Here is a 27738-nt window from a genome sequence, read left to right as displayed (position 1 = left end):
GTCACCGCGCCGCTGAGGGGACAGGGCGGAGCCCGCCATGGCGGCGTGAGGGCGGGGCTGAGGGCGTGAGGGGCGGGGCTGAGGGCTGGATGGGCGGGGCTGAGGGAGGGATGGGCGGGGCTGAGGGAGGGATGGGCGGGGCTAAGGGAGGGATGGGCGGGGCTTAGGGCGGGATGGGCGGGGCTGAGGGCGGGACGGGCGGGGGCTGAGGGCGGGGTGGGCGGGGCTGAGGGCGGGGCCAGGCGGGGCTGAGGGCGGGGTCGGGCGGGCCGCGCATGCGTAGTTATCCTCGCGCTGCGTCGCCGCCGCCGCCGTCAGGAGGGAGCGGAGCGGCCGCGGCCCCGCTGCGGCGATGGGGCAGCGCTCGGTGCCGGTTCCGCTGCCCGTGCTGCTGCTGCTGTGGCAGCTCGGCGGAGCCCAGGATCAGGGTGAATACAGCGGCCGCGCTCGCTCTTTGCTGCCCCGGACGGTGCCGGTGGCGAAGGGGCGCTCGGAGCGGCGGGCGAGGCGCGGAGCGGCCGCGGGCGGGCGGGAGGAGGGATGCGGATCGGGATGGGGATGGGGGTCAGGGTGGTGCCCTGCTCACCGCTCTGGTCCCCCCGGGCTCTGAGGGTGCCCTCGGGGCCTTGCCGGGGGGAGGCAGGAAGGAAATGGCTCCAGGGCGGTGCTGTGAGCACGAGGGTGCGGGCGGGTTTATTCACGGAGCCGTGCCGCTGTGTGGGCTGGCAGGAACCTCAGAGCCCGTCCTGTGCCCCCCTGCCCTGGGCAGGGACACCTGCCGCTGTAAGCGCTCTCCACCCTGCCCCTGGAGCTGATTGTAACCCCGCTTGCCGCCCCTTAGACCCGCCGTCCTTTTCCTTTTAGAAAGGACCATGAGCTCTGGGAGCGGCTTTGCCGGGTTTGTTTTTCCTGCAGCCGGCCAAACGGGCGTGCGGAGGGTTAACCCCAGTGTTTAAAATCAGGCAGACAAAAGCCAGCATGTGGAAGGAAGTGCATTGTCTGGGCAGAATGACGAAAGGATTCGAGAAAACAATGAGGAACGTGCCATGTACGCGGGTGGAGCTGGACGCTGTAAAAACCTACATTTAAAAATAAAAAAAAAAATGGAACCAGCTTAACTATACCCTTAAATCCTCCTGAATTATTCCGTCTCCTGTGCTGGTGCACTTCGGTGTGTTTTAATTCTTGTTGCTAAGGTGCTGTGCTGCTTTTTCCTGCCTCTCGCAGCCTCGTGTCCCGTCCCGGATCGGCTGGTCTATGCGGAGCTCAAACCGCCCTATAACGAGATGAAAACTTTTCCCGTTGGTACCACAGTCACCTTCACCTGCCGGGCGGGGTACATCAGGGTCCCCGGGATGTCTCTGAGCCGGACCTGTGGTCCTGACTTGCAGTGGTCACCCACGGATGTGATGTGTACAGGTAATTTTTGGTATCTCTTTTTCCCCCCCTCACTGGTGTTTTAACAGTTTCGGTTGGTTTGCAAGTGGGAATTTGGGTTTTGCCGTGTTTTAAATGAGGCTTGGGAAATGCTGGTGTGAGTAAGAGCAATAAGTGCTAAAGGTTTTGTCTTTGTATGTAACTGCAAACATGTCGATCTTTTTTCTTTTTCTTTTTTTCTTTTTTTTTTTTTTTTTTTTTTTTTTTACCCCTTCTCCCAGCGAGAAAATGTAAATACCCAGGAGACTTGGAAAATGGTAATTTTGATCCAACAGATCTTACATTTGGTTCAAGCCTGACATTTGTGTGTAATGAAGGGTAAGTGTTTTGGTGAAGTTAATGAATTATTTTCTTTTTTTATCTTATGTTTACACCGGATTTGAAACAAACCCAAATTTTCTATTCCAGTTCTGACCTGAAATCTGAATTCTACCTGTAGCAAATGGAATTATAGCTAAATTTAATTTGATTCCTTGGTTTAATTACTCGTTGCATCAACCCTTTGCAGAGCTTTTTAGTGAGATTCTGCAGAACTGGAGTGTTACCTCTAGTGACTTCTTTTAATACTCCTATGGCAGAGGGAGTAAATAGATATTCATCATCCTTCATTTTTGAATAATTAAGTCAAAAACACTAAGGAGCTTTTCTCTCCTTTTCCTTGAGTATTAGTAACTTTAGAACTTTAATATTAGAGGGTGTTTCTGAAAATGGTGAGACTTCCACAGTTCCTTAGTGTTGTATTTTTTTTTTCTGCTTTCAAAGTGAGACTGTCAGCAAAATAAACAAGATTCTGTTCTCACTACAGCAAAACCTTGGTGTGTTAGGTCCCCGTAATGACAGAACAGAATTATTTATAAGAACCAATTTTTCCGTGCACGTGGAAAAATGAGGCATTTAAGTTTCACTTCTTCTAAATTTTTACCTTTCTAGATACAGATTAGTGGGTAAGAAAGAGATTACCTGTGTTATCAAGGGAGAAGGTGTTGACTGGAGTGGACCTCTGCCTTTCTGTGACAGTGAGTAAAATTCCTGCTGTGTTTGATTTTCGTTTCAGAGGGAGGTACTTCATTTACAAACTGCTGTGCCACCAACTTCCCAGTATCAAAACCGATGGGAAAACAGGGAGGGTTTTTTTTTTCTTAATTGCTTGGGTTGTGCCTGAGGAATGACCACTGAAAAATGTCAGTTTTTGTGGTAGTCACCTCATATTAAAAGCAACCTCCTGTTGAAGTTGAGGTCCTGTAGCTGTGTCAGATTTTCAGTGAAATGACTTGAAGATCAAAGCTCTCTCTTTGAGATGGACCGGCCAACGCAGCAGAACCAACTTTTGTGCTTCATTTACAGGAATTTCTTGTGAGCCACCTCCCACAATAGCCAACGGGGACTTCGAGGAGCAAGCCAGCTACGTGTACCAGAGCTCAGTGACCTACAGGTGCAAGGATGTCCCCAAGGGCTCTGATCCTTTTTCCCTCATCGGCGAGGCCACCATTCACTGCACAGCTGGTCCAGACTCAAGTGGAGTTTGGAGTGGGCCACCTCCAGAATGTCGAGGTTGTTGGGGTGTTTCGTTCTTTATGACACCATCCTTTTCTTCAGAATCGGGGTGGGGAGAATGGACTTTGCCTCTAGGAAGGGAGGAACAAGTGGCTCTGGTTCAAAGTTTTGTACAGTTCTGGTGGAGATCATATCAGCGTGGTGGATACTGAGGGGTTATGACACAGAACGTGACTGAAGTGCAGATTAAAGCTTGGAAAGTACCTGTGTGATTGTCTTGTTGGTAGAAGTGACAGGGCCGAAATGAAGGGAGACCATAAATCCTGCAGAAAAAAAATAAAATTGTGCCAAGGGCAAGGATGTGAGGGCTGGATTAGGAATTGTAAAAAAAGCTGAGGAAGATTCCTTTTCCTAAAAACAGCCACTGGGGAAGTGCAGGAGTCAGTGTTTTTATAAAGTTTCTCCAATACAACTTGGGGAAATTGATAGGTAGGGAAAGGAAGTTGTGTTTGGTGCAATGTTTGTGTTAACAAATGTTTCCAGGCTTTGTTTTCGTTTGTTAGCAAATGTTTCTCTTAGCAAATGTTTCGCCTTTTTCAGTGGTCAAATGTGAAGACCCCAGAGTTCAAAATGGGAGAAAAGTATCTGGATTTGGGCATCCCTACAGGTACCAGGACTCAGTTATGTTTGAGTGTGATCCTGGCTACTACATCGTTGGAGCAGAGGTAATAACCTGTCAAGAAGATAACACCTGGGCTCCTCCAAAACCAACTTGTGAGAGAGGTAAGATTTTCTGTAAAATTACCATTTCTCTTGAGTGTTGAAAGTGCTTTAGCTAAAGGAGAGCATGGGAATGTTCTGGTGGTTTCATGTGGAAAGGTGTGGAATGCAGGAGAAAATACTTGATCCAGAGAATTAGGAGGATGCACAGTGAGGAAAGCTGTAGAATTTTTCTGGGGTAGTTGAAATCTTTGTGTGTGTTTTTTTTTTTAATGCAGCTCTTCAGCCCCTCTTTTCTAGAAATTATTCTGGAGCTCAGAGTTTTCTAAAGGGAATATTTTTACTTAAAACTGGGATAAAGTTAAACCTCTGAGCTATTTTTCTTATATGAAGCCAACTTGTATTTGTGGCACGAGTTACTGAGTGACGAAAGAAACTTTATTCTCACTAAACTTGTTTTAAATCCCTGTGTTAGTGACCCCAGATGTGTGTCCTGCCCCGAAGGTCCCCAATGGGGTCCTGATTCCAGCCAAAGCTGCCTATGAAAAAGGGGAATCTGTGCAGATCAGGTGCAATGCTGGCTGCTCCTTCCCTGGTGGCTCTGAAGAGATGACAGTGACCTGCCAAGAACAGAGTTCCTGGGGTGTTTTACAGCACTGTACCTGTGAGTGAAATTACTATATTATATATTATATAATTTAGTATATAATTATATACATTATGTAAATTATAATGACTCAAATCTGCAGCAGACTGACAAATTTTAAATCTCTGACGTAGTAACGCATTTTTTATTATTATTTCTTTTTCTTCCCCCTGCTTGTATTTTTTTTTTCCAGGTAAACCTGAAGAGTCTGGTTCCACACCCGTCATAAGTTATGGGAGAGTGATAGCTGGACAAAAACCTGCCTATTCTGTGGGGGATTTCATCACCATTGAGTGTTACACGGGGTACACCTTGCACGGGGAGGCTCAGATTGAGTACATTGGCAACAACCAGTGGTCTCCTGGAGTGCCAACCTGCCAGCTCAGTGAGTAAAAACTCCCCTGAAATACATCTTAAGAGAACAACAACCCTTTTATGTTCGGGAGAAATGGTTTCATGCAGCTTCCTCTTTTTTTTTTTGGTGTTAGAAAATAGGGTTGGATAAAAAAATTAATTAAAATGTTGGTCTTCAGAGTTAAATGAATGTTGTTATTTAAATTGGCTTGCTACAAAGATTGTGTTGGTAGAAGTAGTTGACTTGAAATAGGTCTGTGAATATTTTTATGATAATGTATGAGTAAGAAGCACCTCTGTGTTCCTCTGGTGATAACTGATTCCTTCTGTTTTCAGGTGGATATATTATAGCCATCATCTGTGGTAAGTATTTTCTAAAACCTTAAAAAAAAATACAATACAAACTATATTTTTTATGTGAAAATCCATTTTTGATTCCAGTCACTTGGGACTGCAGCAGGGTGATTTTGAAATTTTGGTTAAAGCTGCATGATTAAAAAAAAAATCACTTAGTTATTAATTTTAATAGCTTTAGGTTAGTGTGAAATGTGTATTTTCTCCTGTGGTGAAGTCACATTTCAAAAGAGGTTACAACAGTTTGGCCACTTTGATAAATTTCATAAATAATTTGGGTTTACTGAGGGTGTGAGTAAATAACTCTGGCAGTGAACAGAAATGTTCAGCCCATCCTGTGTCCTTGCTTTTGTTATCCAGATTTGTACAGATGTGTAAAAAGTCACGTCAGGGCCCTGTCACCCCTGTTTTAGTGTTTCTGGGCTGGTGGGGTTTTGCCATCTTGGTTCTGGGCTGAACCATCCCACAGAGTTTTGAGTAAAGAATTAAATATTTTAATTTACGTGGCTCATTCCATGAATAAATTGGGTTTTGGGGGTGTAGAGGTGGAATAAGCTTATAGATGAAAACAAGGCTAATTCTGCAAAAAGTTTTAATGCTTTATTGTGAGCTGGAGATGATCTTTATCAATCTGAAGTTTGGTTGTTTTTTTCTTTTTTAATTCTCCCAAAGTGGTTGTGGTAGTTGTGGTGCTCCTGGCAGCCTTCTGGGTCTACAAGAAATTCTTCTCACAGAATGGGTGAGTAAACTTTTTTTTATTAACACTGCAGATTTCCAAACGACTGAGCCAAAGCTGTGCTGACGTTTGAATTTCTCGTGAGCTTTGTGTGCCCTTTCTTTTTCAAATGTCTGATTTCGTGTGAGCTCCCCCCAGCAGCTGATGGAAGCTAAAGCCTAACCACGAATTTGACTTGAGTTTTGGATCTGCTGTTCAGCTAAGCTGCTAATTAACACTTGCACTAATTTCAAGGGAGAGAAGAACCTGTTCTTAAGCTTGTGTTTGGCAGTGTCCACTTGCCAAGGGAAGTGTTTTTGTCCATCTGCTTCAGGCGTGTCAGTTTATCTCCTAAAGCCAGGGGGAGCCTTGGTTGTGTGGGTTTGTGCTGCCAGAAGGTGTTCAGGTTTTTCTTCTCCCTCTGCAGCCCCAACCAACTGTAAAATATTACATTTGTGCATAAGCAATTTGTGTTCTGTTTTTAATGAGACACGTGCAGGGCGTTTTAAACTTTATCTTCAGAACAACTGGGGTTTGTGTGTGGTTTTTCATGGAGGGGCAGGAGATTTAAATTCCTCTTTGTGCATTGCTTTTTGCTGTGATGTCTGATTTTATCTTCTGGGGAAAAAAAAAAACAAACACTTTTTTTTTGTCAGAGAAATATTTTGTAAAATTGACAAAACACTGACAGTCCCCAGAGCAGGTTAGGTGGAGGACATGGAGTGGCAGGAGCAGCATCTCATCCAAACCGTGTTGTCTTTTTCCAGAATCTGTTGGGATTTATCTAGAGTACATGGAGCAAAGGAAGGGAGGCTCTGGAAGCAAACCAGAGGGAATATTCCTGTGGTTCATGTTTGTAATGAAGTACACACAGAGGACTTGGGAGAGCCCTGAAGGTGCTTTATATCCAGTGAGGTTTTAGCCCTAGTGTCCTTTAAACAGGCAGTGCAGGAGCAATCTGTTGCAATTGTAGAAAAGCCAATAGCATCACATCAATCCAAGGGCCAGAGTGTGCTGCTGAGCAGTTTGGTGCTTTTGAGGCACTGTTTTTATCCAGTCCTGGGATATTCTGCAGCCTGGATGGGCCAGAGGAGAGCTCCTGGCAGTTCAGGGCAGCACTTGCTGCCCTCATCCCTGGAGAGACTTCTCAGGGGGTAGAAAGCAGGAGGGATCTAAAGCAGCATCATCAAAAATTAAAGAACGTGACATTCCCGAATATCTGACAGCATGAAAAGCCTTTTTGTGCCCAGTGCTTCCCTTCATCTTCCTCTCTGAACATCTGACTGTTAAAGCTCTTTCTTGTCTGGAAACCCTGATCTAATCTCCTTTTAATTAAGGCCTCCATCTCCCTGTTCAGTGTCCTGAGCTCCTGATGCAGCTGAGCCTGTTGTGCTTCCAGCCCCTGATCTTTGCTGGTTTGTAGCCTCCAAATGACAGCCAATCTTTCCTTGGCCTCTCTTTCTTGTGTGTTTAAATTGCACTTGGATGGGACATTCAATTAGACCTTTCTCCCCTTCTGCTGTTCAGCTCGTACACAGTTGATGAGAGTTGCAAGGAAACTTGTATTTTAAAAGCTAATGTCCCAGCTGAGATGGAAGAAACTGCACAAATGAATTAATGACCAGGTATAACTTTCCATTCATTTGGACTTTTTGCAATGCAGCATTAAGTGTCTTTTTTTTTTTTTTTTTTTTTTAAATTGTGACTTGCTTGGAATTTCAGGAGTGTGGGATCCATCTAGCTGGGAGCTTTGGCTTCCTGTAGGAAAGGATATCCTAACCTTTCATTCATTTTGGGAGAACAGGGTATAACACATGAAGAATTCTCATTTTGCAGTGTCACTGAGAGCTTCCAGTGATTGTAAATCACGTTTCTTGGTGTTGTGTTTGAGGAATGAGCAGCATATCACTACATATATTACTCCATGTGTGTAGTGGCCTACAATACTCAGCAGAATGTCTGCACCCATCCCAGTGGTGAATTACTTTCCTTAGCTGAAAGTTTAATTACTTGTAATTAGAAGCTGGAAGCCACTTTTGGGCACTAAAACTCTAGAAGTAGTTGTGCATCCCATCAGAGAAAACCAGATCACATCTCTGACCAACACTGATTCATCTGCATTTTTGCTTTCTAGAAGAGAATGAATGAAGGGTCTGACAAGATCTTTTGAAACCTTCTTATGAAAAGGTGATTTCTGTTTCAAATTCAAGAGTTCTGTAGTCCTGAAAAGGATCAAAATGCAGTTGCTTGTTTGCAGCTCTCCTTTATTTTAACCTAATCCTTGTCCTCTCCTTTGTTTTAACCTAATCATCTCAGTCCAGTGAGGTGCATGTGGTGAGAGCTGAGGTTCCTCCTGCGCTCCTGTGGGGTCAGTGGAGCTCTTCCAAAATCTTCCTCTCCAAACCCTGTCTGAGCAGAGCACTTTGCAGACAGGACAGCTCAGTCTGACTGTTCCTTGCCAGGATTTTGTCACTGCTGTCTCAGCAGAGCTGGAACTATAAATATTTTTTAAACCAGCATCTTTTTTTTTTCTTCGTTGCTTCTCTCCAATTCTGAGGAGGTGATGGGTTCTCTTATTCCAGCTTAATGCAAAGGTCTTTTCATGTGTCATTCGTAGTCTTGATTTTGTTGACTTGTAAAGAAAAGTGAATTTTCAGCATTTTTGGTGAGTTTTTTTATGTGAAGATTAAGTTTGGAGTTCATTCCAAAATAATGTATAGATTAAGGAATATCATCTTCACTCTGAAGGAAGATGTTTATTAAGATAGGATCTGTTTTCCGGGTTAATTTGGCTTATTTTTGGAGGGGAAAAAAGGAGTCAGGAGATAGAATAGAATAGAATTCTTCATTCCAATTTTAGCTTTACACATGATAAGAGAAATTTCTGGCCTGGTATGCCAAAATACTGGTAATTCTGGGGGTTTTCTTAAGGAATGTGGAACCCTTTAGAGACTTGGAATAATAGCACTGAGGTTTGGTGTGGGGTTGGTTTTTTTGGTAAAGCAAAACAGGAGTTATTCAAGAACTTGGGACATTTATAAGAATGTCATTGTGAATTTTAATTCTTGTTTGTTTAATACTCTAAAGTTGCTGTTGGTGGACTGCAGAATCACAGTCCACACGAACTAATATTTCATTTGTGGTTAGAAAAGATGCACGAAACAACACACTGTAATTAAAATGAATTTCAGGGTGCAGCTGGTGGAGTAATGGGAATCCTGTAACTGTTCTGCTGATAGTTTCTGGTAATATCAGTCATCACTTGAAAAGATCCCTTTGGATCCAAGGCTCTGCTACTCCTTGGGTCATTCCTGAACATTCACAGTTCAGGAGCTGATTGAAGCTAAAATCTCCTCACTCCAGATTGATAAAGAGAGGCTAAGGAATGACCCAGTTTGTGACTTTACCTGTGGCTTTAATGATAAGACTAAGGCTGTGCTTTCAGTGTAAATGTAAAACCTCTTGCCATGTAAAAACCTCTGATCTGACTTGTTTTTTTGTTTGTAGGAAACGTGAGAGCACCCCCAGTTCTGCCGAATATAGGATGTATAAAGCATGACTGACCTTTTTTGGGGGGGTGGGAGGGAAACTTGGCAGTGGAATATCCCTTGTCAGAGCTGGAAAACGATTGTTTTGCCCTCTCAGTGAGTTTCTGTCCACGAGTCCCTTGTGCTGTGTCTTGCTCTGCTGACAAACTGCAGGAGGAGATGCTTGATAGGATAAAAATGTGTGTGCATGTAGCTAACACAGATAGATCCTGCTTTGCCTCCTGTGCACGTGAGCTGGGGGAAAGGCAATACCTGTGACATGCCAGAGCCTGTGTGGGAGGGCTGGAATGTCACTGTCACTGTCCCAGTGCCAGCTGCTGCCCTCAGTGCCACCTCTTTGCTTACACAATGTTCTCCTCTCTCCCTGCTCACTCAGTCCTGGTTGTCCTTCCCATCCCTTTTTGCAGTCGAGGTGGTGTAAATGGGTCTCTTGTCTCCTTTGCACTCTGAAATGTGTCGTTGCTCATTCCCTGGAGAGTCTGGTGCCATTTAAGGCCGTGTCTTTTGGAAACTGTCACAATCAAGATCTCATATACTCTACCTCTTTGCCTGCCAAAGTTGGTTGCTGTATATATAATGAATTAAAACGTGCCTTGAAAACAGAGTTTTACAGCTTTTCCTTTGCTTTTAAGAAGGAAAAATGCCGTATATATTTCTGATTCTTTGCTATAATCTCCCAAAGACTGCAGTGGGTTTTGCTGGAACTGAAGACTGGAGGATGCTGTAACAAAGGCATCCCCTGCCTGTTGGCAGGAGGTCCCTAATTAAAGGAGCTGCTGAGAGCTCAGTGGTGGCCGTGTCCTGTCATGGGCACAGTGGAGGTTCTTTAGGATGCTTGTTTTTAGTGAGCCTTGATGTCAGTTCTGGAGATCTTCTGTTGGTTTCAAGGATAGAAACAGGTGCTGTGTGATCCACCTTCCTTGGTTTTTTACTTCAGGTCCCATATTCCACATTTCTAACCTCTGGCTGCAGACTGGGATGTTAAATCAAGCTCTGAAAAGCTGGATTTAGCATCAGATTCCTGTTTAGAAGCAGAAGCTTTTCCCTGTCACTCACTTTCCATGTTAAAGGCAAGCCAAACCAGTTCAGTTTGTGTGAGTTCTGGTACGTGTGGTGATCTTTTGTTTGCTGCTTGTCCCTCAAAGGTTTTAGTCCAGATTCTCACTCCAGGAGCTCCCACCACAGCGTTTGCCATTAGATGAGACTCACTGCTACTTCTAATTCCTCAGCAAACCCCAAATCTTAACCAGAACATGTTTTAGCTTCATAAACTCACTATCAGCATACAGACAGCTTCTGATTTTCACAGAAAACCCAAACAGCCTCACTTCAGATGCCTGAGGCAGCATTGAAACTGCTCTGGCTTGTCTGTGGCTGCTTGGCACTGCTCTCCCTGTCATCAACAGATTGCTGGAGTGGCACAGAACTGTTCAGGGCTTTGTAGGGCTTGTTGGGACAATCCCAGCAGTCGTATTGTTCGGGTTCCTAGCAGGCTGTGGCTGTTGGAAAGGGGCTTTGGCTCTGCAGGAGGGTTTGCTGCTGGTGGCCTGGCTGATCCCTCAGTTTGAGGGTTGTTTGTAAGCTCTGGGGTGTGTGACTGGGGCTGGTGGTCAGGAGCTCAGCTTGCTTTTGTGGCATCTGCAACATGCTGAAATACACTGGAATGTAATTAATTGGGAAGTGAAATCCCTGTAAAAAGTGGTCGTATTTTCACTCTTCTCTCTCGATGTAAAGATTAGCGACGATTTGTAATATTCCAAATAAAATCCTTAAATTATTTAGCAGTAAGTGTTTGTCTTTCATTCATCGTTGTGCTGAGCAGCTCTTTTCCTATTGTTATCCAGGTGATTTTTTCATGTCCCAAACAGCAGGTGGAAACTGCTGAGATTGAAGTTTGCAGTTTGTGCACAGAGTTACTCAGGGGTAGTGCAGGGGATGGGTTTTAATTTGCTGAGCACCTTTTGGGGTTTCCTTTTAGAATTGCAGAGAATTTCCCAGAACCTCCAGAGTTTTACAGTGGGGGAAAAAAAAATTTACTCCTGGAAAAGTTGATGGAGAAGAGGAAGTTTCTCTTGGGGCTGTTTTGGTGGAACACTTGAGGCAAAGCCCAGAGGGTGTTTTGGCCCCTTTTGTCCAGTGTGTGACCAAGAAATCCTTAGGGAATACAGCTCTGGTGGGTTTAGGTGACCTGTGAAGGAGTGTGGATTTAGGGATTGTGTGAGTTTCACACTTGAAGTGTACAGAACTTCCATGGCAAAGCCGTGTGTGGAGTCAGCTGCCTGAGAGAGTGAAGCCTTTCAGAGGGTGGAATAGGAAAAAATAACCTCTCATGCTCTATTTCTTTCCCAGTTTGTGGTTGTGATATTCAGGAGTGATTTGGTGTGGAAATGATGGCAGAGTGCACAACTTTACACTGTGGAGTTTGGGTTTGCAGTGAGCATTGATGGGATCAGCAGAGTTTATCTCTGGTGTCCCTGCCCGTGGGCATGGGATGAGCTTTAAGGTCCCTTCCAACCCAAAGAATCCTGGGATTCTGCTCTGTGGTTCTCTCAGTCTGACTTCAGCACTACAAATTAATTTGGCCTAATTGTCATGAGTCCTGTGCTGTTTCTCCTAGAACTCAGTGCTGCATGAATTATTTCATTTTGGAGTCTGGAACTGATAATTAAAGAGACGTGAGCTCTGTGCTAAGGGAAAGGCTGCGTGGAATAAAAATGTGCTGTTGCCATCTACTGGTAGCAGGGGCAGTGGGAGTGACAAAACAGGTTCAGAGTTACCTGGTTTTGGATTAAATAATGTGAAGTGACAGTGGTTGGTGGGTTCTCAGTGTCACACTCTAAAATCAGTATTATTTAAACCCTGCCCGTGGCAGGAGTTGGAACTGGATGGTTTTAAGGTCCCTTCCAAGCCAAACCATTCTGATGTCTCTGACTCTTAAATACTTCTGAGGGTGGTGAAAATGGAGCTGGGGGCTGAAATGAAGAGACTTGCAGCACTTGGGTGTCATCCAGCAGGGAATCAGGTGATCTCTCTACCTGAGACACAGCCCAGGAGCATAGAGCACACAATTTTATTTCAAAGGAAAAAAAAAATAAATCTGTGTAAAGAACAGGTTAAGGCAAACAAACAGCACATGGAGTAAAGTGGTCAGAAGGTTGGGTGGCTGTGTTGTCACACCCAGGCCCTGGCTCTTGCTGGAGTTGAAGAAGCTGAGTTATGTTTGAAGAGATGCTTCTCTGTGTCTGGAGGCATCCCCTCCTCACTTGAAGGGGATGCTGAGTGTCCTCCTTCAGTGCAGGATGTTCAGCCTGTGGGGGGAACTCCAGAGAACAGCAGAGCAGAGGTGTTTGGGAGGCCAGGCCGTGCTCTGGGTGGTGTTTGTTTGTGACTTGGGGGGTGAGGGAAGGAACTTTCCCATTACTGTTGCTTTTCCCCCTACATCATAACCGATTTCAAATGGTGCTAGACAAAAACTGAGACTCTGAACACCAAGAGAAATCGGTCAGCCTGTGTAAGAGACGTTTTCCTGGCTCAGAGAAGGATCCTCTTGTAGATGACAGCTATGCATTCTTTAGAGATGGCTACTCAGTGCTCTGATCAAACCTTCATCCGCACAGGGATCGGCTTTTCCGTGTCTGGGAACACGCTGCACAGCAGGGAGGGCAAGAAAAGAGTTCAGCTTCAGATTTAGTGGTTGGGATGCAGGGCTGGAGAAATGAAATATTGCTAGGAGGGACCAGCAGCAAGCTGGAAAATTCTTCTGGAAAAAAGAGTGGGTTCTGTGTGTGCTAGAGAATTAATCTGGAAAAAGGAGTGGGTTCTGTGTGTGCTGTGTGGCATCTTCACGATGCCCAAGGCAGGGGGTTGGAACAGGATGATCTTTAAGGTCCCTTCCAACCCAAACCAGTCTGGGATTTTGGGATTGCTGAAGGCCCTTCTGTGTTTGACTGCTGAGATCCCTTTGCTGGGGGGAATCTCTGTGTTTGCAGAGCTGTGGAATGAGAATCCTGTGGCGGTGGAGCCCCCAAGCAGGGGGTGGAAATCCTTTTGCTCTGAGGCAGTAAATTAAAGGTTGATCCTGGTTTTTGGGGTACCAAACATACTCTGCCTGTCAAGGTACAAGAGGTACCACGTTGGTTTTCATGCAACTTGCGGATCACTTTACTCTGGACAACTTGAACTCATAGCCATTGTTTATTAAGCAGAAGTACAGGAGGCTGTGCTGTGTGGCCCTGGGCTTGGGAGGGTGCATACAGTGGTTGGAGAAGTGTCTAGAAATCAGATGGTGTTACAAAGTGGATGGCTGGCAAAAAAAAAAAAAAAAAAAAAAAAAAAAAAAAAAAAAAAGAAAAAAAAGAAAAAGAAAGAACCTTTGGAAAAGGGGCTGGTTTGAGGAGCAGAGGATGTTGTTGAAGTGAGCAGGTGCTTGGTCTCCTCCCACGCTGTAATTCTTGCTCCTAGAACACTGATTTCAAATGGTGCTAGATACAAAGTGGGAAAATCTAAGCCACCATGTGAAACCAGCTTCCAGAGGAAGACACATCTTGTGCATGGCTGCAGGCTGAGGGAGAAAATCCTTCATCTCCACCGTACCTAGAGAAAAATTCATGTATTTAATTTTATTAGACAGCAAGGCAGTTACTTTGGGCTTAGCTACTTTATGGATACACTTTTTTTGGTTTTTTATGGCATCTTGTGGATGGTTGAGGCAGATGTAGGAGAAATTGAATATGTGGTGAGGAAACCCCCAGCCTGGCAGTGAGTGTTGTTCCCTGCTCTATCCAGGTGGAATGCACTCAACTTCTCCCCAGCAAGTGATGATCAAGGATTTATTTCTTGCAAGTGCTGAGCACAATGCTGATGGGGTGAGTGTGGGAAGTTTGTGTGGTACAGGGAGACTTTTTTATTTCATTTCACTGCAGATGAAACCAGGCTAGAAACCTCATTCTGTCCAAGACAGGGAGCGTTCTGCCTTCCTGTCACTCACTGACCAGACAGTACAGGACACATCAGGTGCTTCTTGGGACAGGGAAAGGAAATGTGAGTGTCCTGATGGAACTTCCTCTGTCTGCAGCCCCTGTGCTTTAAATAAGCAAGAACGTGCAGATTTTGGTGAGACAGCTTTTGAGTTCTGCAGGCAGAAGGGAGATAAATCGGGTTGAAAGTCCTTTGAGTGTGGGTCAGGACAAAAAGGGAGTGTTCATAAATTGAACTGTGAATGGTTCAGTGGAAGTTGTCGAGGAAGGAGAGTGTGAAAATGAGTGGCTGATGGTTCCTGGAACTGCAGCAGGGCTGAGCAGTGCACTTAACCTGCAGAGGGAATAGAGGGGGTGTTGAGAAGCCTCTGAACTGCTCCACACATGCATAATTCAGGAGCTATCAACCCTTGGATAAGTGTCTGACCTGTGCTGGAGCAGAGGCCAACCTGAAATGGAACGAAGCACAACTGGAGGCAGCACTTTCACTTATTGATGCCCTGGGTTTTTGGCAACTCTGTGTATGCATATAACCACATCCAAAAATCTGCTCCAGGGCCTAATGCACCTTCCCAGGCAGCAGAGGGAAGGCTCAGAGACAGGAGCTTGTCCTTCCAAGAAAGAGGGGTGGAGGAAGGGGAAATAACTGGACTAGATTCCTGTGTCTGGATATCCGCTGTAGTTTCTAAATCCATTATCTGGGGCAACAGGGTGAAAGACGAGTGGAAAGCAGGTTCCCTCCCCAGTGCCTGCCGTGCTGGCACAGTTATTTGTGAGGTACCCTCGATTATCAGGTGAGATTTACTCCTGAAAAGCTGCACCAAGGAGTTGCTGCTGAGGAGAGGCAGGTGCAGCACAGATCACAGAATCACAGCAGCATCTCTGAGAACCAGGCTCACAAAACGAGAAACAAAGCAAGGTTTGCTTTGGTTTTTCCTTCCCTCAGTAGAAAGCATTACAAAGAAATCTTGATTAGGGCTTTGAAAAATTGTTGGAGGAAATTTTGTGCTTAATTTTGCGCTGCTGAAAATGGGAACTTGTGTCAAAGTATGAGACTGAAAAGGATTGAACACCTCTGCACATCTTCCCCTCTGCAAAGGAGACCAACCTTTCCAGAAATATCATGCAGCAGATGAAGACCAATGGCTCATTTATTATTTATAGTTTTGATAAAACCTGGTTTCACTTCAGCATAATTAAGATGCTGCTGCTCCTCCTCCAGGCTACCTGGAGTTTGTCCTGTTGCCTTCACAAGCTCCCCAGAAGGTGTCAGCCCTTCTTGGCAAGGCGCAGGTGCACGTTTTGGGAAGGGTACATCTGTCTGTGCTCTCCTTTCCAAGGCTCCCAGAGTGTCTGGGCAGGAGAAAGGAGCAGTTCAGGATGCTGTGAGCCACACTTGGGATGTGCACACGGGCAGGAAAACAGGAGCACAGGATGGTTTGGGACCTTAAAGCTCACCCAGTGCCACCCCTGCCATGGGCAGGGACACCTTCTCCTGTGCCAGGGTGTCCAGCCTGGCCTTGGGCACTGCCAGGGATCCAGGGACAGCCACAGCTTCTCTGGGAATTCCATCCCAGCCCCTCCTCACCCTCACAGGGAAGAAAATGGAGCAGTGCTGGTCCCAGACATTTGCTGTGTGGAGACCAGCAAATCCTGTCACCTGTCCTTGGCTTTGTCACAGTGGTCTGGACTTTGCAATAAATAATAGTAGGGAAAGTTCAGTATAATTCTGTGGTTTTCCTCCTCTTCAGATGTTTTAGTGGCAGTGCTGTTCTGTAGCTTCTTTCAGAGGAACAACTCGAAGCCTTTCATGGACTTCAGAGTGCTTTGTACATTCCATGGGAGACAAAGACAAAAAGGGAATCCCTGCTTCCCTGTGAAAGGAGCTTCCTCTCTACCCTGAGACCTTCAGTCTGCAGGAACAAGGCAAGCCTGGATGTCACAGACCTGATTTTTCATAACGCACACCTTCTGTAGAAAGGCAGTTCTGGGGCTTTTACAAAGCAAAACAGATCTCAGTGGGCATCATACATTTTTTTTCCTCCATTTTCGCTTCACGGGGGTGAAACTCGTGGGTTCATCAGGCTCAGGAGAAAATAATCCCTGTTTTACTTGCTGAGAATCTGAGCTTGATGCATCATCCTCCCAGTGAAGGAATGAATCAGCCCAAGGCCAGGTGCAGGACAAGGGGTGTGACAGTACAAGTGGTGACCTGTAAGGGGAATGGAAATGAGTGAACTTCTAAGGTTTCAAAAAGAGCCTCCTCGGCGTGGGGGAGCCTGTAACTGCATCTCTTTGTTGTGCAGGTCTGGTGCTGCGTGGGTCAGCTGTGGACAAATGTGCTCTGACTTGCTCTGGGAGCCAGTCCTCAGTCTGGAGCACTTGGTGTGGCAGCAGCACCAGCCTGGGCTGAGGGAAGGCAGGGGCTGCACTGGGCAGAAAAATTGATATTTGTGCCTAGGAGATGGCTCTGGAGATGCCACTGCTGTTATGGGCAGCAAGAACCTCCTTCACGAGTTTAAAGCATAAGGGAAATATTTTTTTCCTTTATTAAGGCCACAATAAAAACTCTACATTACAATCCTGAATTTCAGGATTCCTATTCCTTCAGTCCTACTCTTACATCTGGAGTATAAATGGACTTCAAAGCCAGACACTGTGTCTGAAACCCCCCAAAACCCCAAGGCAGGCTGAACATGGGACAGGATGAGAGTAAAAGCCTGTGGAGCTTTGTGTCCCTTCTGACTGTGAGCAGTGGGACAGTCAGGCCTGTTTGATTTGAGTCACTGATTTCAGTTCCTGTTGAGGGGACTCTGTCAGAGCTCTCTGCAGTGTCTCTTTTAGCATGGTGACCATCACAGCTGTGCTGAGATATTCATGCTGTAGTTCCCCCATCTTGGGATGCCCCCTGCTCATCTGAAATTGCTTTGACTTGCCTGGAGTCGAGTTTTCCTCCAGCTCTGAGTTCCTGGGTGAGCCCCCAGCCTGTTTGGAGGGCACAGGAGCTGCTGAACCCCTGGATCCTGTGGAGGACTCCAGATCTCACAGGGAACAGCGAGGTGAAACTGGGCAAACTCCCTCAGGGGAAAAAAAGCACTGCACTTTTCCTACTGCCTGAGGTCAGGGAAGGGCAGTAGGAATGAAAACTCATCAAATTCAGCCCTACGCAGCCTCTGAGTGGGCAGCACATTGCAAAACTCACTCCACTCAAACAAATGATCCACCTAAAGCAGCTGCAACCAGGAAGGCCATTTTCTATTCCTAACTCCTGTACCTAAGCATCACTTTAGAATGTAAAGTACTGATTGCAGGGCTTGAAAGCTCTCACAGGGAGATGATTGTTGTGATTTGTACAGTCAGTTCAGGAACATGGTGTTCCCCCAACATCACTGCTCCAGCTTCTCCAGGTAATGGCAAGGGAAGCCATATTTTTTCTTTTGTGTCATTCAAGAGACAAAAGAATGTCCTGTGCCAGGGAGGAGCATAAGGCAACAAACGCAGCCAGATGTTCACTGAAGTATGACCTGCCTTTAAACCAGACATCTGAAAACAAGCCTGTAGTTTAACACTACCTGCAGTACATGGACCTGGCAAAACAGCTGGAGAGAAGCACTGACCAAACACTCCTGGCTGACTCCCCCAGGCTCATGAGCTGCTGCTCTGTCCCTGTTCCCAGGATCCCCATCATTCCACCCCTGAAATATCACCGTGTGTCCAAGAGCCACTGTCAGTGTTTAAGCATAATTTTTGAGCTGGATATCCAAATGCAAACCCAGTGGCTGCTGTTGGACTCCTGAGTGCTGTGAGTGTTTGTGGGGGGAGCTGAAGAGATGAGCTTCACTCAGAAATAGCTCTTCCTTGGAAAGCTGGAGGGCTGAATCACAGTGTGTTGGCTCAGTTTTTAGCAGACGAGCCATCACATCTGCCTCCCTGTGGGCGAGGAGCCGTCACTGGCGTGGGGGATTGGCAGCCAGGTTCTGTCCCTTTGGAAACCAGGGAATAGTGATGGGGAAAGTGAAGGCTCCTGCTGAGCAGGGTCAGGCCGCCCAGGGCTGGCAGCTCTGGGAGCAGGAGGGGTCTGCTCGTGGCCCTGCTTGGCCTGCTCTGCTCCCCCTGGCCCTGTCTGTCTGCAGAATGTGCCCCCAAATTGAACTTTGGGGACGTAAATAAATGGTTTTGCTCAGAGGCATTAACCACTCCTCTGCTGCCTGGGAGGCTGACACAACCAGAGCCAGCCCTGAGCATACCCATGGCTGGTGTTGTTCTGAGACAGCAAAATACGAGTGAGATGGGCAAATAGGAGCACCAGGGAAGAATGGGGAAACCTGGGAGGGGACAGGACAGCTCCTGAGCTGTCTGAAACTGAAAGCACCTGAGAGACACCCCTGGCCTGACAGGCTCTGGGGAGCCTGCAGAGTCCACCTGATAGCTGCAGGAATGCAAATATACACAGAGGTTTTCTTCCTAGAACAGAATGTGAGCCCTTAAATACACACACTCCTGGTTCCTAGCAGTCCAGAGGAATTCTTGGGGGAAAGGAGGATGAGGGAACTGGTGGAAAGTTTTTGGAGCTAGCAAAGAAACAAATTACAGATATGGATTTTAAAATCTTTCAGAGACAGGATTGTTTTTGGAGCTACAGTTTTGGGCTCAGTGCCCCCCACTGCTGCAGTAATGTTAATTTTCAAGCTCCCCTCGAAGTTCAGGCATGAGCACAGTTGCAAGAGAAGTAGATTGGGAGTTCCTGAACCAACTGGTTGCTGACCATGAGTCAGGGGAATGACCTTGCAGCAGGCGGCTCGCGGTGCCGCTCTCGGAGCCGTGCCAGGATAAACGGCACTGGCATCTCGGAGTGCTGGTGGAACCATTTTGTGACATTCCAGCTTGGCCCTTTCTACGGCTGCCTTTGCACCGAAATTGTTCGGGTGGGTGGGAATGGGATGGAGTATTCCCTTTTTTCCTCCCAGCCTGGGCTTGGGACTGTCTTTATACAGAGATAAGGAGGATGTGGACAACTCCTATCTCTTGCCCACATCCTTGTCCACTAACATCAGCATTAGAGACATTTAACCAAATTAAATCTTACTCTCCCCCCCCCAGCCATACTCATATTAAACTGTAAGAAAACACCATGATAAAGTTTTACAGATCCTACGCAGCAGCACTGAATTTTCTGGATAGGTCTGGGAGAGATTTGTCAGAGGAGAGAGGGTAGAACACTTGGCATTTAGATGTTTTAATGAATGTTCCCAAATAAGAAAAGAAAAACATTTGCTTGTAGACTTTAAGCTTCTCACAGCATCAGAAAGCTCCTGACACAGAGCCCAATGCTGTATTTGTATAACATGGAAATGAACAGCAGCAGCAGCAGTGCTGCAGGCTCCGAGCCTGCTCTGTGAGCAGCAAAATGGCCAGGGGTGCTTGGGCTCATCAGAATTCCTTCACCATTTGGGGAGGGTCACTAGATGGATCTGATACCCCTGTCCCTTCAGGTTCAAACTCTTAACATCAACGTGAAATGAATGTTTTTAACCATATTTAAGCTTGTGCCTCCACCAGCTCCACTCCCTAAAGCACCGACAAGGAACCAACAGCAAAATTCGTCTGCGTCACAGATGTAACATGACCATCAGCAAAACAAGTGCAGGAGGAGATCATGGCTGTCTCGTCCCTCACAGAGCCTTCCTTCGCTAGCAGACAAGAAGAGGTAATGCTTTTAAATTTATACCGTGGGCATGTGAAATCCTGCCCTTCGTTCCCCGAGCCCCGCAGTCCCTGAGCGGTCAGAGGGGCCGAGAAAATCGCCTGTGTTTTGTCGGCGTGGTACCGAGCGCTGCGTCACGGTGCTGCACCAAGGCCGAGGCAGAGCAAACCCCACTCCCCAGAGCAGGGAAACCCAGATAGAGGAAAATGAATCAGCTCACGCAGTGTCACACACACACACAAGTGTCAGGGGGAGGGGGAAATCGCAGCTTTCCCCAGTCCTTTTGCGGCACTGTGCAGAGAACGACCACGGAGCAGTTCCCCATGTACAGCTCACGGTGACAGTGACATCCCTGTGCACACAGTCACTGCTGTCCTACAGAAATATGCCATGTCCCCTTCTTAGCCTTGTTTCCTGCCAGTCCCACAGATTTACCTGCTGACAGTAACCTCAATTCCTGAGTAATGAGATTTACAGCTGAAGTTTAACATTGAAATAACTCCTCTTTTATCCGTCTCCTTACCTTCCCTGCGTTTAGGCACAGTTAAACCATCGCTGTGCCCAAAACATGGTGGCGAAAGGAACCAAACCAAATCCATTCCTACGCTGAACACACTCAGCAGCCAGTATCACCTCCTTGAAAGCCATGAAACAACACCAGCTTTACAAAGTAAGGGCTTCTCCACCCCACAGCTGTGATGGGGAAAACCGCAAAGAGTTGTCCGTGCCACCAACACTCCGGAAAACAGACTCAACCCACCTGTCATCCACACAACCCAGCATCGTGCCTTAGTCCAGCTCCTGGCCCTACAGAGCCCCTTCCACAGCTGCCTGGGACTGTTCTCGTGTGTGTGTGTGTATTTATGCCTGTCTGTCTGGCTGCAGGGACCACCGTGGTGGCTGCTGTTCCTGTTGTTCCCCTGCTCTGCGGATCTGGCGCTGCGGGAGGCGAGGATGCTCCGAGGGAGCCAGCTACAGCCAGCGAAGGCAGTGAGTCAGGAGGGGTTGTGATGACTGCAGTAAGAGGCTGAAATTCCCTACGGAATCCGGCAGAAAAAGGAGGGGAAAGTGGAAAGATGGAGACAGAGGGAAAGGAAGTGGGGAGTGGCACGTACAGCCTGGTGGGTCCGTCCCTGCGCCGCACTGCCGTTGGAAATGGCGGCCCTGCGCAAAGGACGGAGTCGCGAAAAATCCGCAACGCCTGCGGCCTTGGCCACCAAACCACCGAAATTCCACTTGGGGTGCGGATCCAGCCCTTCCCTGTCTCCCTGTCTCCCAGAGCACCCTGCAGAGGCCAGGCTACAGCCTGGGCGATGGGACCGTGCGGTGCCTGAGCCGGTGCTGAGCCCAGCCGTTGTTGCTAAACAACCAGCCCTGACGCTGGAGATGTCAGCCAGTGAGTAACAGAGATTAAACGCTCCTGCTAGCACATCCTGAAACTTGGGTAAGCCTCAGGATGATGAAAGGCTATGGAATAATGGTCCCTGTTGTGTGAGAAAGCAAAGTTACCACTCCACTGCATAAATCGAGAGACTTCCTCGGCCAGAAGGACCAAGCTCAAAGCTGGCTGCGTCCTCAGCACTTCCAGGCAGAGCTGCCATCTTCATGGCTGGTCGCTTTGAGAAGAGAGGTGAAAGAATAGTATAGTAAATGTTAAGAGGGTAAAGTGTTCTTCACTTCCTCATCCTCTCTCTGGAGCTGCACTCTGCTCTCAGTCTCCCATTCATCCTTGACCAGTCCTTCCCAATCCTTCCATCCGTGCCTTCTAAGGCTGTTGGTCCTTTGCAAACCTTTACAGACCCATCACTGAGGGCAGTCTCCATCTCTCCGGGATGTTACTGAGACTGGCAAATTCACACTTGTGCAAACAAAAGCTGAGTTTGGGCAAGAGTCGTTTTCCTTTCGTTAACTATTCCTACAACATGATTTCCAGGTGCAATCCCTTCTCCAAGCAGCTCACAGTGCTGCCAACACTCCAGCACCTCACAAGGGAGAAGGAAGCAAGGAGAAAAGCCCTGAACTCCAGTACTTTTCCCTGCACCGCGGGCTGCAGCTCTGACACGTCATCGTCACGACTGGACGGCGAAACGAGACCTCCTGGGAGCACCCATGGGCGAAGGGCTGCACCCAGCACACCGAGCAGGGACCAGCTCCTGTCCTGCCTGCTGCCTGAGGGACACCTGGCATCCCAGGATCTGAGGTGGGCACCGAGCGAGCGGCCGGTGGCTGGGAGTGGGCAGTGGGCAGAGAGCAGGGAGCAGGCAGGGAATGGGCAGAGATTGGGCAGGAACAGGCAGGGAGCAGCCATAGACCAGGATGGGGAATGGGCAGGGAGAAGTTAGGGAATGGGCAGGGAACAGACAACGAGCAGGCAGGGAATAGGGAGCAGTGGGCGAAGGACAGGAGCCCACTGCTGGCTGTGCTGCATGGACACTCCGGCTGACACGAGCAGGCAGGGAATAGGGAGCAAGGAGCACTGGGCAGAGGGCAGCGTGGCACTTCCACGGCCGCTCCGCTGACGCCTGCAGACAGGGAGCAGAGAGCAGGCAGGGAAAGGGAGGCAGGGAGCGAGCAGTGGGCAGGGGGCAGTCCTCAGCACAGCCGCTCTGCTGAAACCCATGGGCAGGGAGCAGGCAGGGAATAGGGAATATGGAGCAGGGCAGCGGGCAGCGGGCAGAGGGCAGAGGGCAGAGGGCAGTGGTCACAGAGCCGAGGGCAGCGGGCAGCCCCTTGGCACGGCCGCTCCACTGACACCCACTGGCAGGGAGCAGAGAGCAGGCAGGGAATGGGAAGCAGGGAACAGGCAGGGAATGGGAAGCAGGGAGCAGGCAGAGAGTGGGCAGCAGGCAGTGGGCACCGAGCAGCGGGCAGTGGTCACGGAACCTGGGGCAGCGGACAGTGGTCATGGAGGCCAGGGCAGCAGGCAGCCCCTCGGCACGGCCACCCCTCTGGCACCCACGGGCAGGGAACAGTGAGCAGTGAGCAGGCAGGGAATGGGAAGCCGGCAGTGGGCACCGAGCAGCGGGCAGTGGTCATGGATCCCGGGGCAGCAGACAGTGGTCCCGGAGCCCGGGCAGCAGCAGCCCCTTGGCACGGCCGCCCCGCTGACACCCACGGGCAGGGAGCAGGCAGAGAATGGGCAGTGGTCACAGAGCAGAGGACGGTGGTCCCGGAGCCCTGAGCAGTGGTCACAGAGCCCCGGGCAGTGGTCACAGAGCAGAGGACAGTGGTCACAGAGCAGAGGACAGCAGTCCCGGAGCCCCGGGCAGTGGTCACTGAGCAGAGGACAGCGGTCCCAGAGCCCCGGGCAGTGGTCCCAGAGCAGAGGACAGCGGTCCCAGAGCCCCAGGCAGTGGTCCCAGAGCAGAGAACAGCGGTCCCAGAGCCCCGGGCAGTGGTCACAGAGCAGAGGACAGTGGTCCCAGAGCAGAGGACAGTGGTCCCGGAGCCCCGGGCAGCAGACAGTGGTCACAGAGCAGAGGACAGTGGTCACTGAGCAGAGGACAGTGGTCCCACAGCCCCGGGCAGTGGTCACTGAGCAGAGGACAGTGGTCCCCGAGCAGAGGACAGTGGTCCCGGAGCCCCGAGCAGAGAACAGCGGTCCCGCAGCCCCAGGCAGCAGACAGTGGTCCCAGAGCAGAGCACAGCGGTCCCAGAGCCCCAGGCAGTGGTCCCAGAGCAGAGCACAGCGGTCCCAGAGCCCCGGGCAGTGGTCCCAGAGCAGAGGACAGCGGTCCCCGAGCAGAGGACAGGGTCCCGGAGCCCCGGGCAGTGGTCACAGAGCAGAGGACAGCGGTCCCGGAGCCCCAGGCAGTGGTCACAGAGCCCTGGGCAGTGGTCCCAGAGCAGAGGACAGTGGTCCTGCAGCCCCAGGCAGTGGTCCCTGAGCAGAGGACAGGGTCCCGGAGCCCCGGCAGCCCCTCGGCGCGGCCGCCCCGCTGACACCGGCGCGCGGCCAATGGGCTCGGGCGCTCCACCTGCCATCCCCGGCGCGCCCAATGGCGGCGCGGCCCCGGCGCTGCGCCCTCCCCGGCCAATGGGAGCCGGCGCTGGCTCTCGTTAATGATGCAGCAGTCCAGGGAAGACTATCACATGTGAGCTGGCCGCCTGCCAGCATGGAGACACCGAGAGAGCAAGGTAAACAACTTTCCAACGCCAAAATGATGACATTTAATCCCTAAATGCTCGCTTCCCCGGCTCGACTCATCTTTAACCCCTTTCAGCTGGTGTGGAAGCGTCTGGAAGGCAGCCGTCTACCTGTCCCCAGTGCTTTTAAAAACTGGACGACGTGCCCTGCAATGATCACTGCGTCACGGTTTGCCACTTTGCGAACTACGCAGTGACAAACCTCCGAGCTCCGAGTCGCAGGGCGCCTGTTAACCCCTGCACCAACCCCTCTCCGACATGCCAGCCTCCAGGGACACGGGGGGGGGATAGAAAGCCCAGACAAACCGGGAAAACAGCAGTCTTTGCAAAGTTGTCATCTCTCCCCCACGACTACTAGCCTCCTCTGCAGTACAGCAATGCCGGCAGGAGTGACATTAGTACAACCTGTGCCGTCGCTCCATTGAGAAAACAGCTCTGACGCAGAACAGAGCGATCCTACCCAGCCAAAATAATAATAAAGGCACTTCGGGATCCGAAACTTAGGGACGCCGGGGAAAGGGACGCCCTGCAAACAATCGGAATACGTGGCTGCAGCTCCAGCCCCATCCTGATCAGAGGGTACGTACGTGAGGGAGACGAACCGGACCGAGGAGCCGTGCCCGTGCACCATCTGCGCAGTCCTCAGCCCTCCGCTCGCTCTGGAGCGCCGCAGAAGAGAAGGTTCCAGAAATTTCCTTCCCGTTAACCCCTTCGGTGTCTGCCCACTCTCCCTCCCCGTGGGATTAAGCGCGCCGGGTCTCCAGCATCGTCAATGGGCGAAGCCTCCTACGCCAGGCGAGCCCGAGGACGGGGTGCAAATGGCAGTGGCTGGTGGCAGGAGCCCAGTCCATGGCGTTGGGTTCCACTTCTCTTCCTGGAGCCCTTTCTGCCTCTTTTGCTGCCTCTCTCCCCTCTTGCTGCAGCAGGGCTGTTGCTGGTAGACCTATCGACGGAGCTTGCTCTCTCACTCTCTCGCTGAGCTCTGTGACGCAGCTCTAAATTCTCCAGCCTGCTCCTTGTGTTATAAGAGCGGAACTGCAGCTTTCCAGGGAGCCCGTGCCAGCGGTGCCAGGGCCAGGCAGACCGGAGGGAGCGTCGCTCTTGGACTCTGCACCTTTTTTTGGCAATTATTCTGTTCCTCACCTCTTGTGTCTGCGCTTCCTCCCCGGCTCTCAGCCTCGCATCTCCTTCTCTGCTTCTGAGTCATACTTACCAGGTTAACTCTTTTAGGATTGGTAGTCAGCAGTACAAATCTCGAGCGATAGCAGCTGAAACCACAGCCAACTTTTTTGGTGTTTTCTGCTTTAAAAAAAACCAAAGCAAATCTTGCTGGCTCTAAAAAAACAAAAACATGTGCACGCACACACACGTTGCAGTAAAGAGTTGGTGCTTTCTGATTAACTGTTTCGGTGACAGGAACCACTGCTTGACTTCCTGAAATAAAATATTTTAGGCCCACGTCCTGCAAATCCTCAGCAGGCAGATCCCCTGAAGCACAAGGCAGCTTAAGAGGAGCTGCTGCTGTGAACAAATGCAGGACTTTGGGGTGTGAGGCTGTTGCTGGCCCCACGAGCCCCAGCTCTGCTGGCCACAGGACACTGATCTGAGCGTGGTTCAGCTGCTGGGCAGATGCATGGTGTGAGATAAGGTGCTGAAAGTGCTGGAAAGCCATAGGATCTTCTTAATCTGAGCAGCATTAATAAGTGTTATCACACGCACAGATTCAAAACGCTCGGCGTAGGCAGGGGAACTAATAACTGTGCTCCTGGAGTCACCAGAATCCAATAATCCCCGACAAAGACAGTCCACAGGCAGCTCTGCATTTCAGCACAGCAGGCATCATCCCCAGGCAAGGAGCCTTTTGCAGCTGCACGCTCTCTCTCCTCTCCTCTGCCCCCCAAATCCCTGGGATAACTCCGGTGCCTCCGGCCAGCCCCAGCACCAGCAGAGCTCTGCCAACCCCGGGAAGTGTGGAGGAGGAGGATCCGTGGTAGGTGCAGCTCCTGGGAATCAGGGAAAGCTGATGGAGAGGCAGCACTGTGAGGGAGTTGATGTGCACACACAGAGCAGCGAGGAGCAGTCCATCAGGAAACACGGAATGCAGAGAGATCCCTGCTCCACTCCTCCGTCTGCCATTTTAATTCTGACTTCAGAGCCGGCTGCGAGCGTTTGGGTTTTTCACTACAACCAAAGCTGAAGTAACCACGATTTTTTTTTTTTTCCTCCTCGCAGCGTCTGAAGAGCCTGAGCTATTTTGGGATTTGTCTGTACTACACTGAAAATGACACCTGTTACACACAGACACAAATGAGAAAAATTACAAGCGCCCGGTTCCTCCAATAGGATCCTACAAAAAATGGGGTGAGATCCCGTGGGTCAGGGCTGGGGGAGCAGCACAGGCTGTGCCGTGGGGTGAAGGGGATGCCCCCGGTGAACTGAGCAGACACCAGGACGAGAAATGTAAAAAGTCTGTAGTAGCTGATGCAAGGGGAAATCAAGCCTCCATGTGACCAGAAGAAGTAGTGCATGATCAACTAAATGCCACAATACATGGTTTCTTATGCAATCCAGCCCATGGGACGCCAGGCCTTACACATCCACTTTGTGGCCAAAGCTGCAGGGATTAACTCCTTCCTTAATGACTGGGAGCGAGCTCAGGCTCCTGAAATGAGTCACCCCTCGAGGCAGGCCGGGGTTTGCTGAGGTTTTCAGTCACCCCCATTCTCTCAGGAGCCCCGAGATGCAGGGCTGGGGTGGATTTTCCGCGCTCCCACTTTTCCCTGGTGGTTTGCAGGCAGGCAGAGGCCACCTCGAGAGATGCACGGAGCTCCAGACGTGACAGAGCAGAGATGAAACACCAGGGAGAGATGAAAAAACGCTGGGAAGCCTCAGAAATGGGGCAGTTCACTGATGCTTTCAGCTCACACCGCTTTTGTCAGGCCCGTGGCGCGTTAAGGAGGTGAAGCCAACTTTGATTTATTTCAAATGGCTCTTTCTGGTTGCTTTCAGGGGAAATGCGTTTATTTTATGGTGTGCTTTCCTTTGAGAATCAGCAGCCCTGGAATGTTTCTATCTTTACCTGGCTCTGAGTACTTGCTGGTGGCACTCAGGCTCCCAAGAAGAACTCAGAGCTGTGCTGCTCTGGGGAACAATCAGCTGTGTAGGAAATCTTGGGGCAATGAGAAACTTCAGCCGTCAGAACTGAGTGATGAGGTTTAAAAACATAATTTTCTGAGACTCTTGGGCAGGATTTGTTATTTTTTGGTTTGAACATCTTTGACATGCCACTATAAAAATCTAGGCTGCTTTTCTGGTTTCACTGGAGCCCATGTCCATGTGTTACTACTGGTCAGGGTTTTTTTTTTTTAGCTTTTTTTCTTTTCCTTCCAGACTTTAAAAGTAGGAGGCAGAGCTTTGGTTTTGTAAGAACTGCCTCTGAGGATGCAAGGTCCTGGCCTAGAAAGCAGGCTTGGAAAATGGGAATAATGGGAAAAATCACATGGCTGTGATCTGAGGCAGGGGAGATCAGTGTCACTGTTGGAATGGCAGGGTAGGAATCTCTTCCCAAAGTGGGAGTGACCCCGTGGCTGATCACAGCTGGGCCCTGAGTGCTTACAGTGCTGACTAATAAAATAAAGAGTTTT

The 27738-nt window shown here is 49.2% G+C and overlaps 1 protein-coding gene and 1 long non-coding RNA gene across 10 annotated transcripts; both read left to right on the top strand.

Moving 5' to 3' along the window:
* Window positions 1-293: 293 nt before the first annotated feature.
* LOC136371602 (membrane cofactor protein-like) lies at window positions 294-22746 on the top strand. Of its 9 annotated transcripts, none has more exons than XR_010745370.1 (13): window positions 294-428; window positions 1228-1419; window positions 1659-1755; window positions 2368-2453; window positions 2782-2988; window positions 3532-3714; window positions 4127-4315; window positions 4491-4682; window positions 4988-5014; window positions 5678-5744; window positions 19788-19951; window positions 20834-21344; window positions 21882-22746. XR_010745370.1 is itself a non-coding variant. In XM_066335780.1 (12 exons), exons 1-11 carry the CDS (start codon window positions 353-355, stop codon window positions 19936-19938), a joined length of 1467 nt encoding a protein of 488 aa, XP_066191877.1. In that variant the 5' UTR covers window positions 294-352; the 3' UTR covers window positions 19939-19951; window positions 20834-21860. The 9 variants fall into 9 exon arrangements, 6 of the variants coding, with proteins under 6 accessions (XP_066191877.1, XP_066191883.1, XP_066191880.1 ...); XR_010745371.1 differs by having other exon boundaries at window positions 20834-20938; window positions 21882-22744; XR_010745372.1 differs by lacking the exons at window positions 19788-19951; window positions 20834-21344; window positions 21882-22746 and adding exons at window positions 7248-7345; window positions 7855-7907; window positions 9228-11056.
* Window positions 22747-23836: 1090 nt separating this feature from the next.
* On the top strand, window positions 23837-27411 carry LOC136371604 (uncharacterized). Its single transcript, XR_010745373.1, has 2 exons — window positions 23837-24085; window positions 24172-27411. It is a non-coding gene; the product is annotated as an uncharacterized lncRNA (long non-coding RNA).
* The last annotated feature ends 327 nt before the right edge of the window (window positions 27412-27738 follow it).

Source organism: Sylvia atricapilla, chromosome 25 (assembly GCF_009819655.1).
Source record: "Sylvia atricapilla isolate bSylAtr1 chromosome 25, bSylAtr1.pri, whole genome shotgun sequence".
NCBI classification, from domain to species: domain Eukaryota; kingdom Metazoa; phylum Chordata; class Aves; order Passeriformes; family Sylviidae; genus Sylvia; species Sylvia atricapilla.
The sequence above is the reverse complement of the archived record's forward strand: the minus strand, read 5'-3'. Positions and strand labels throughout refer to the sequence as shown.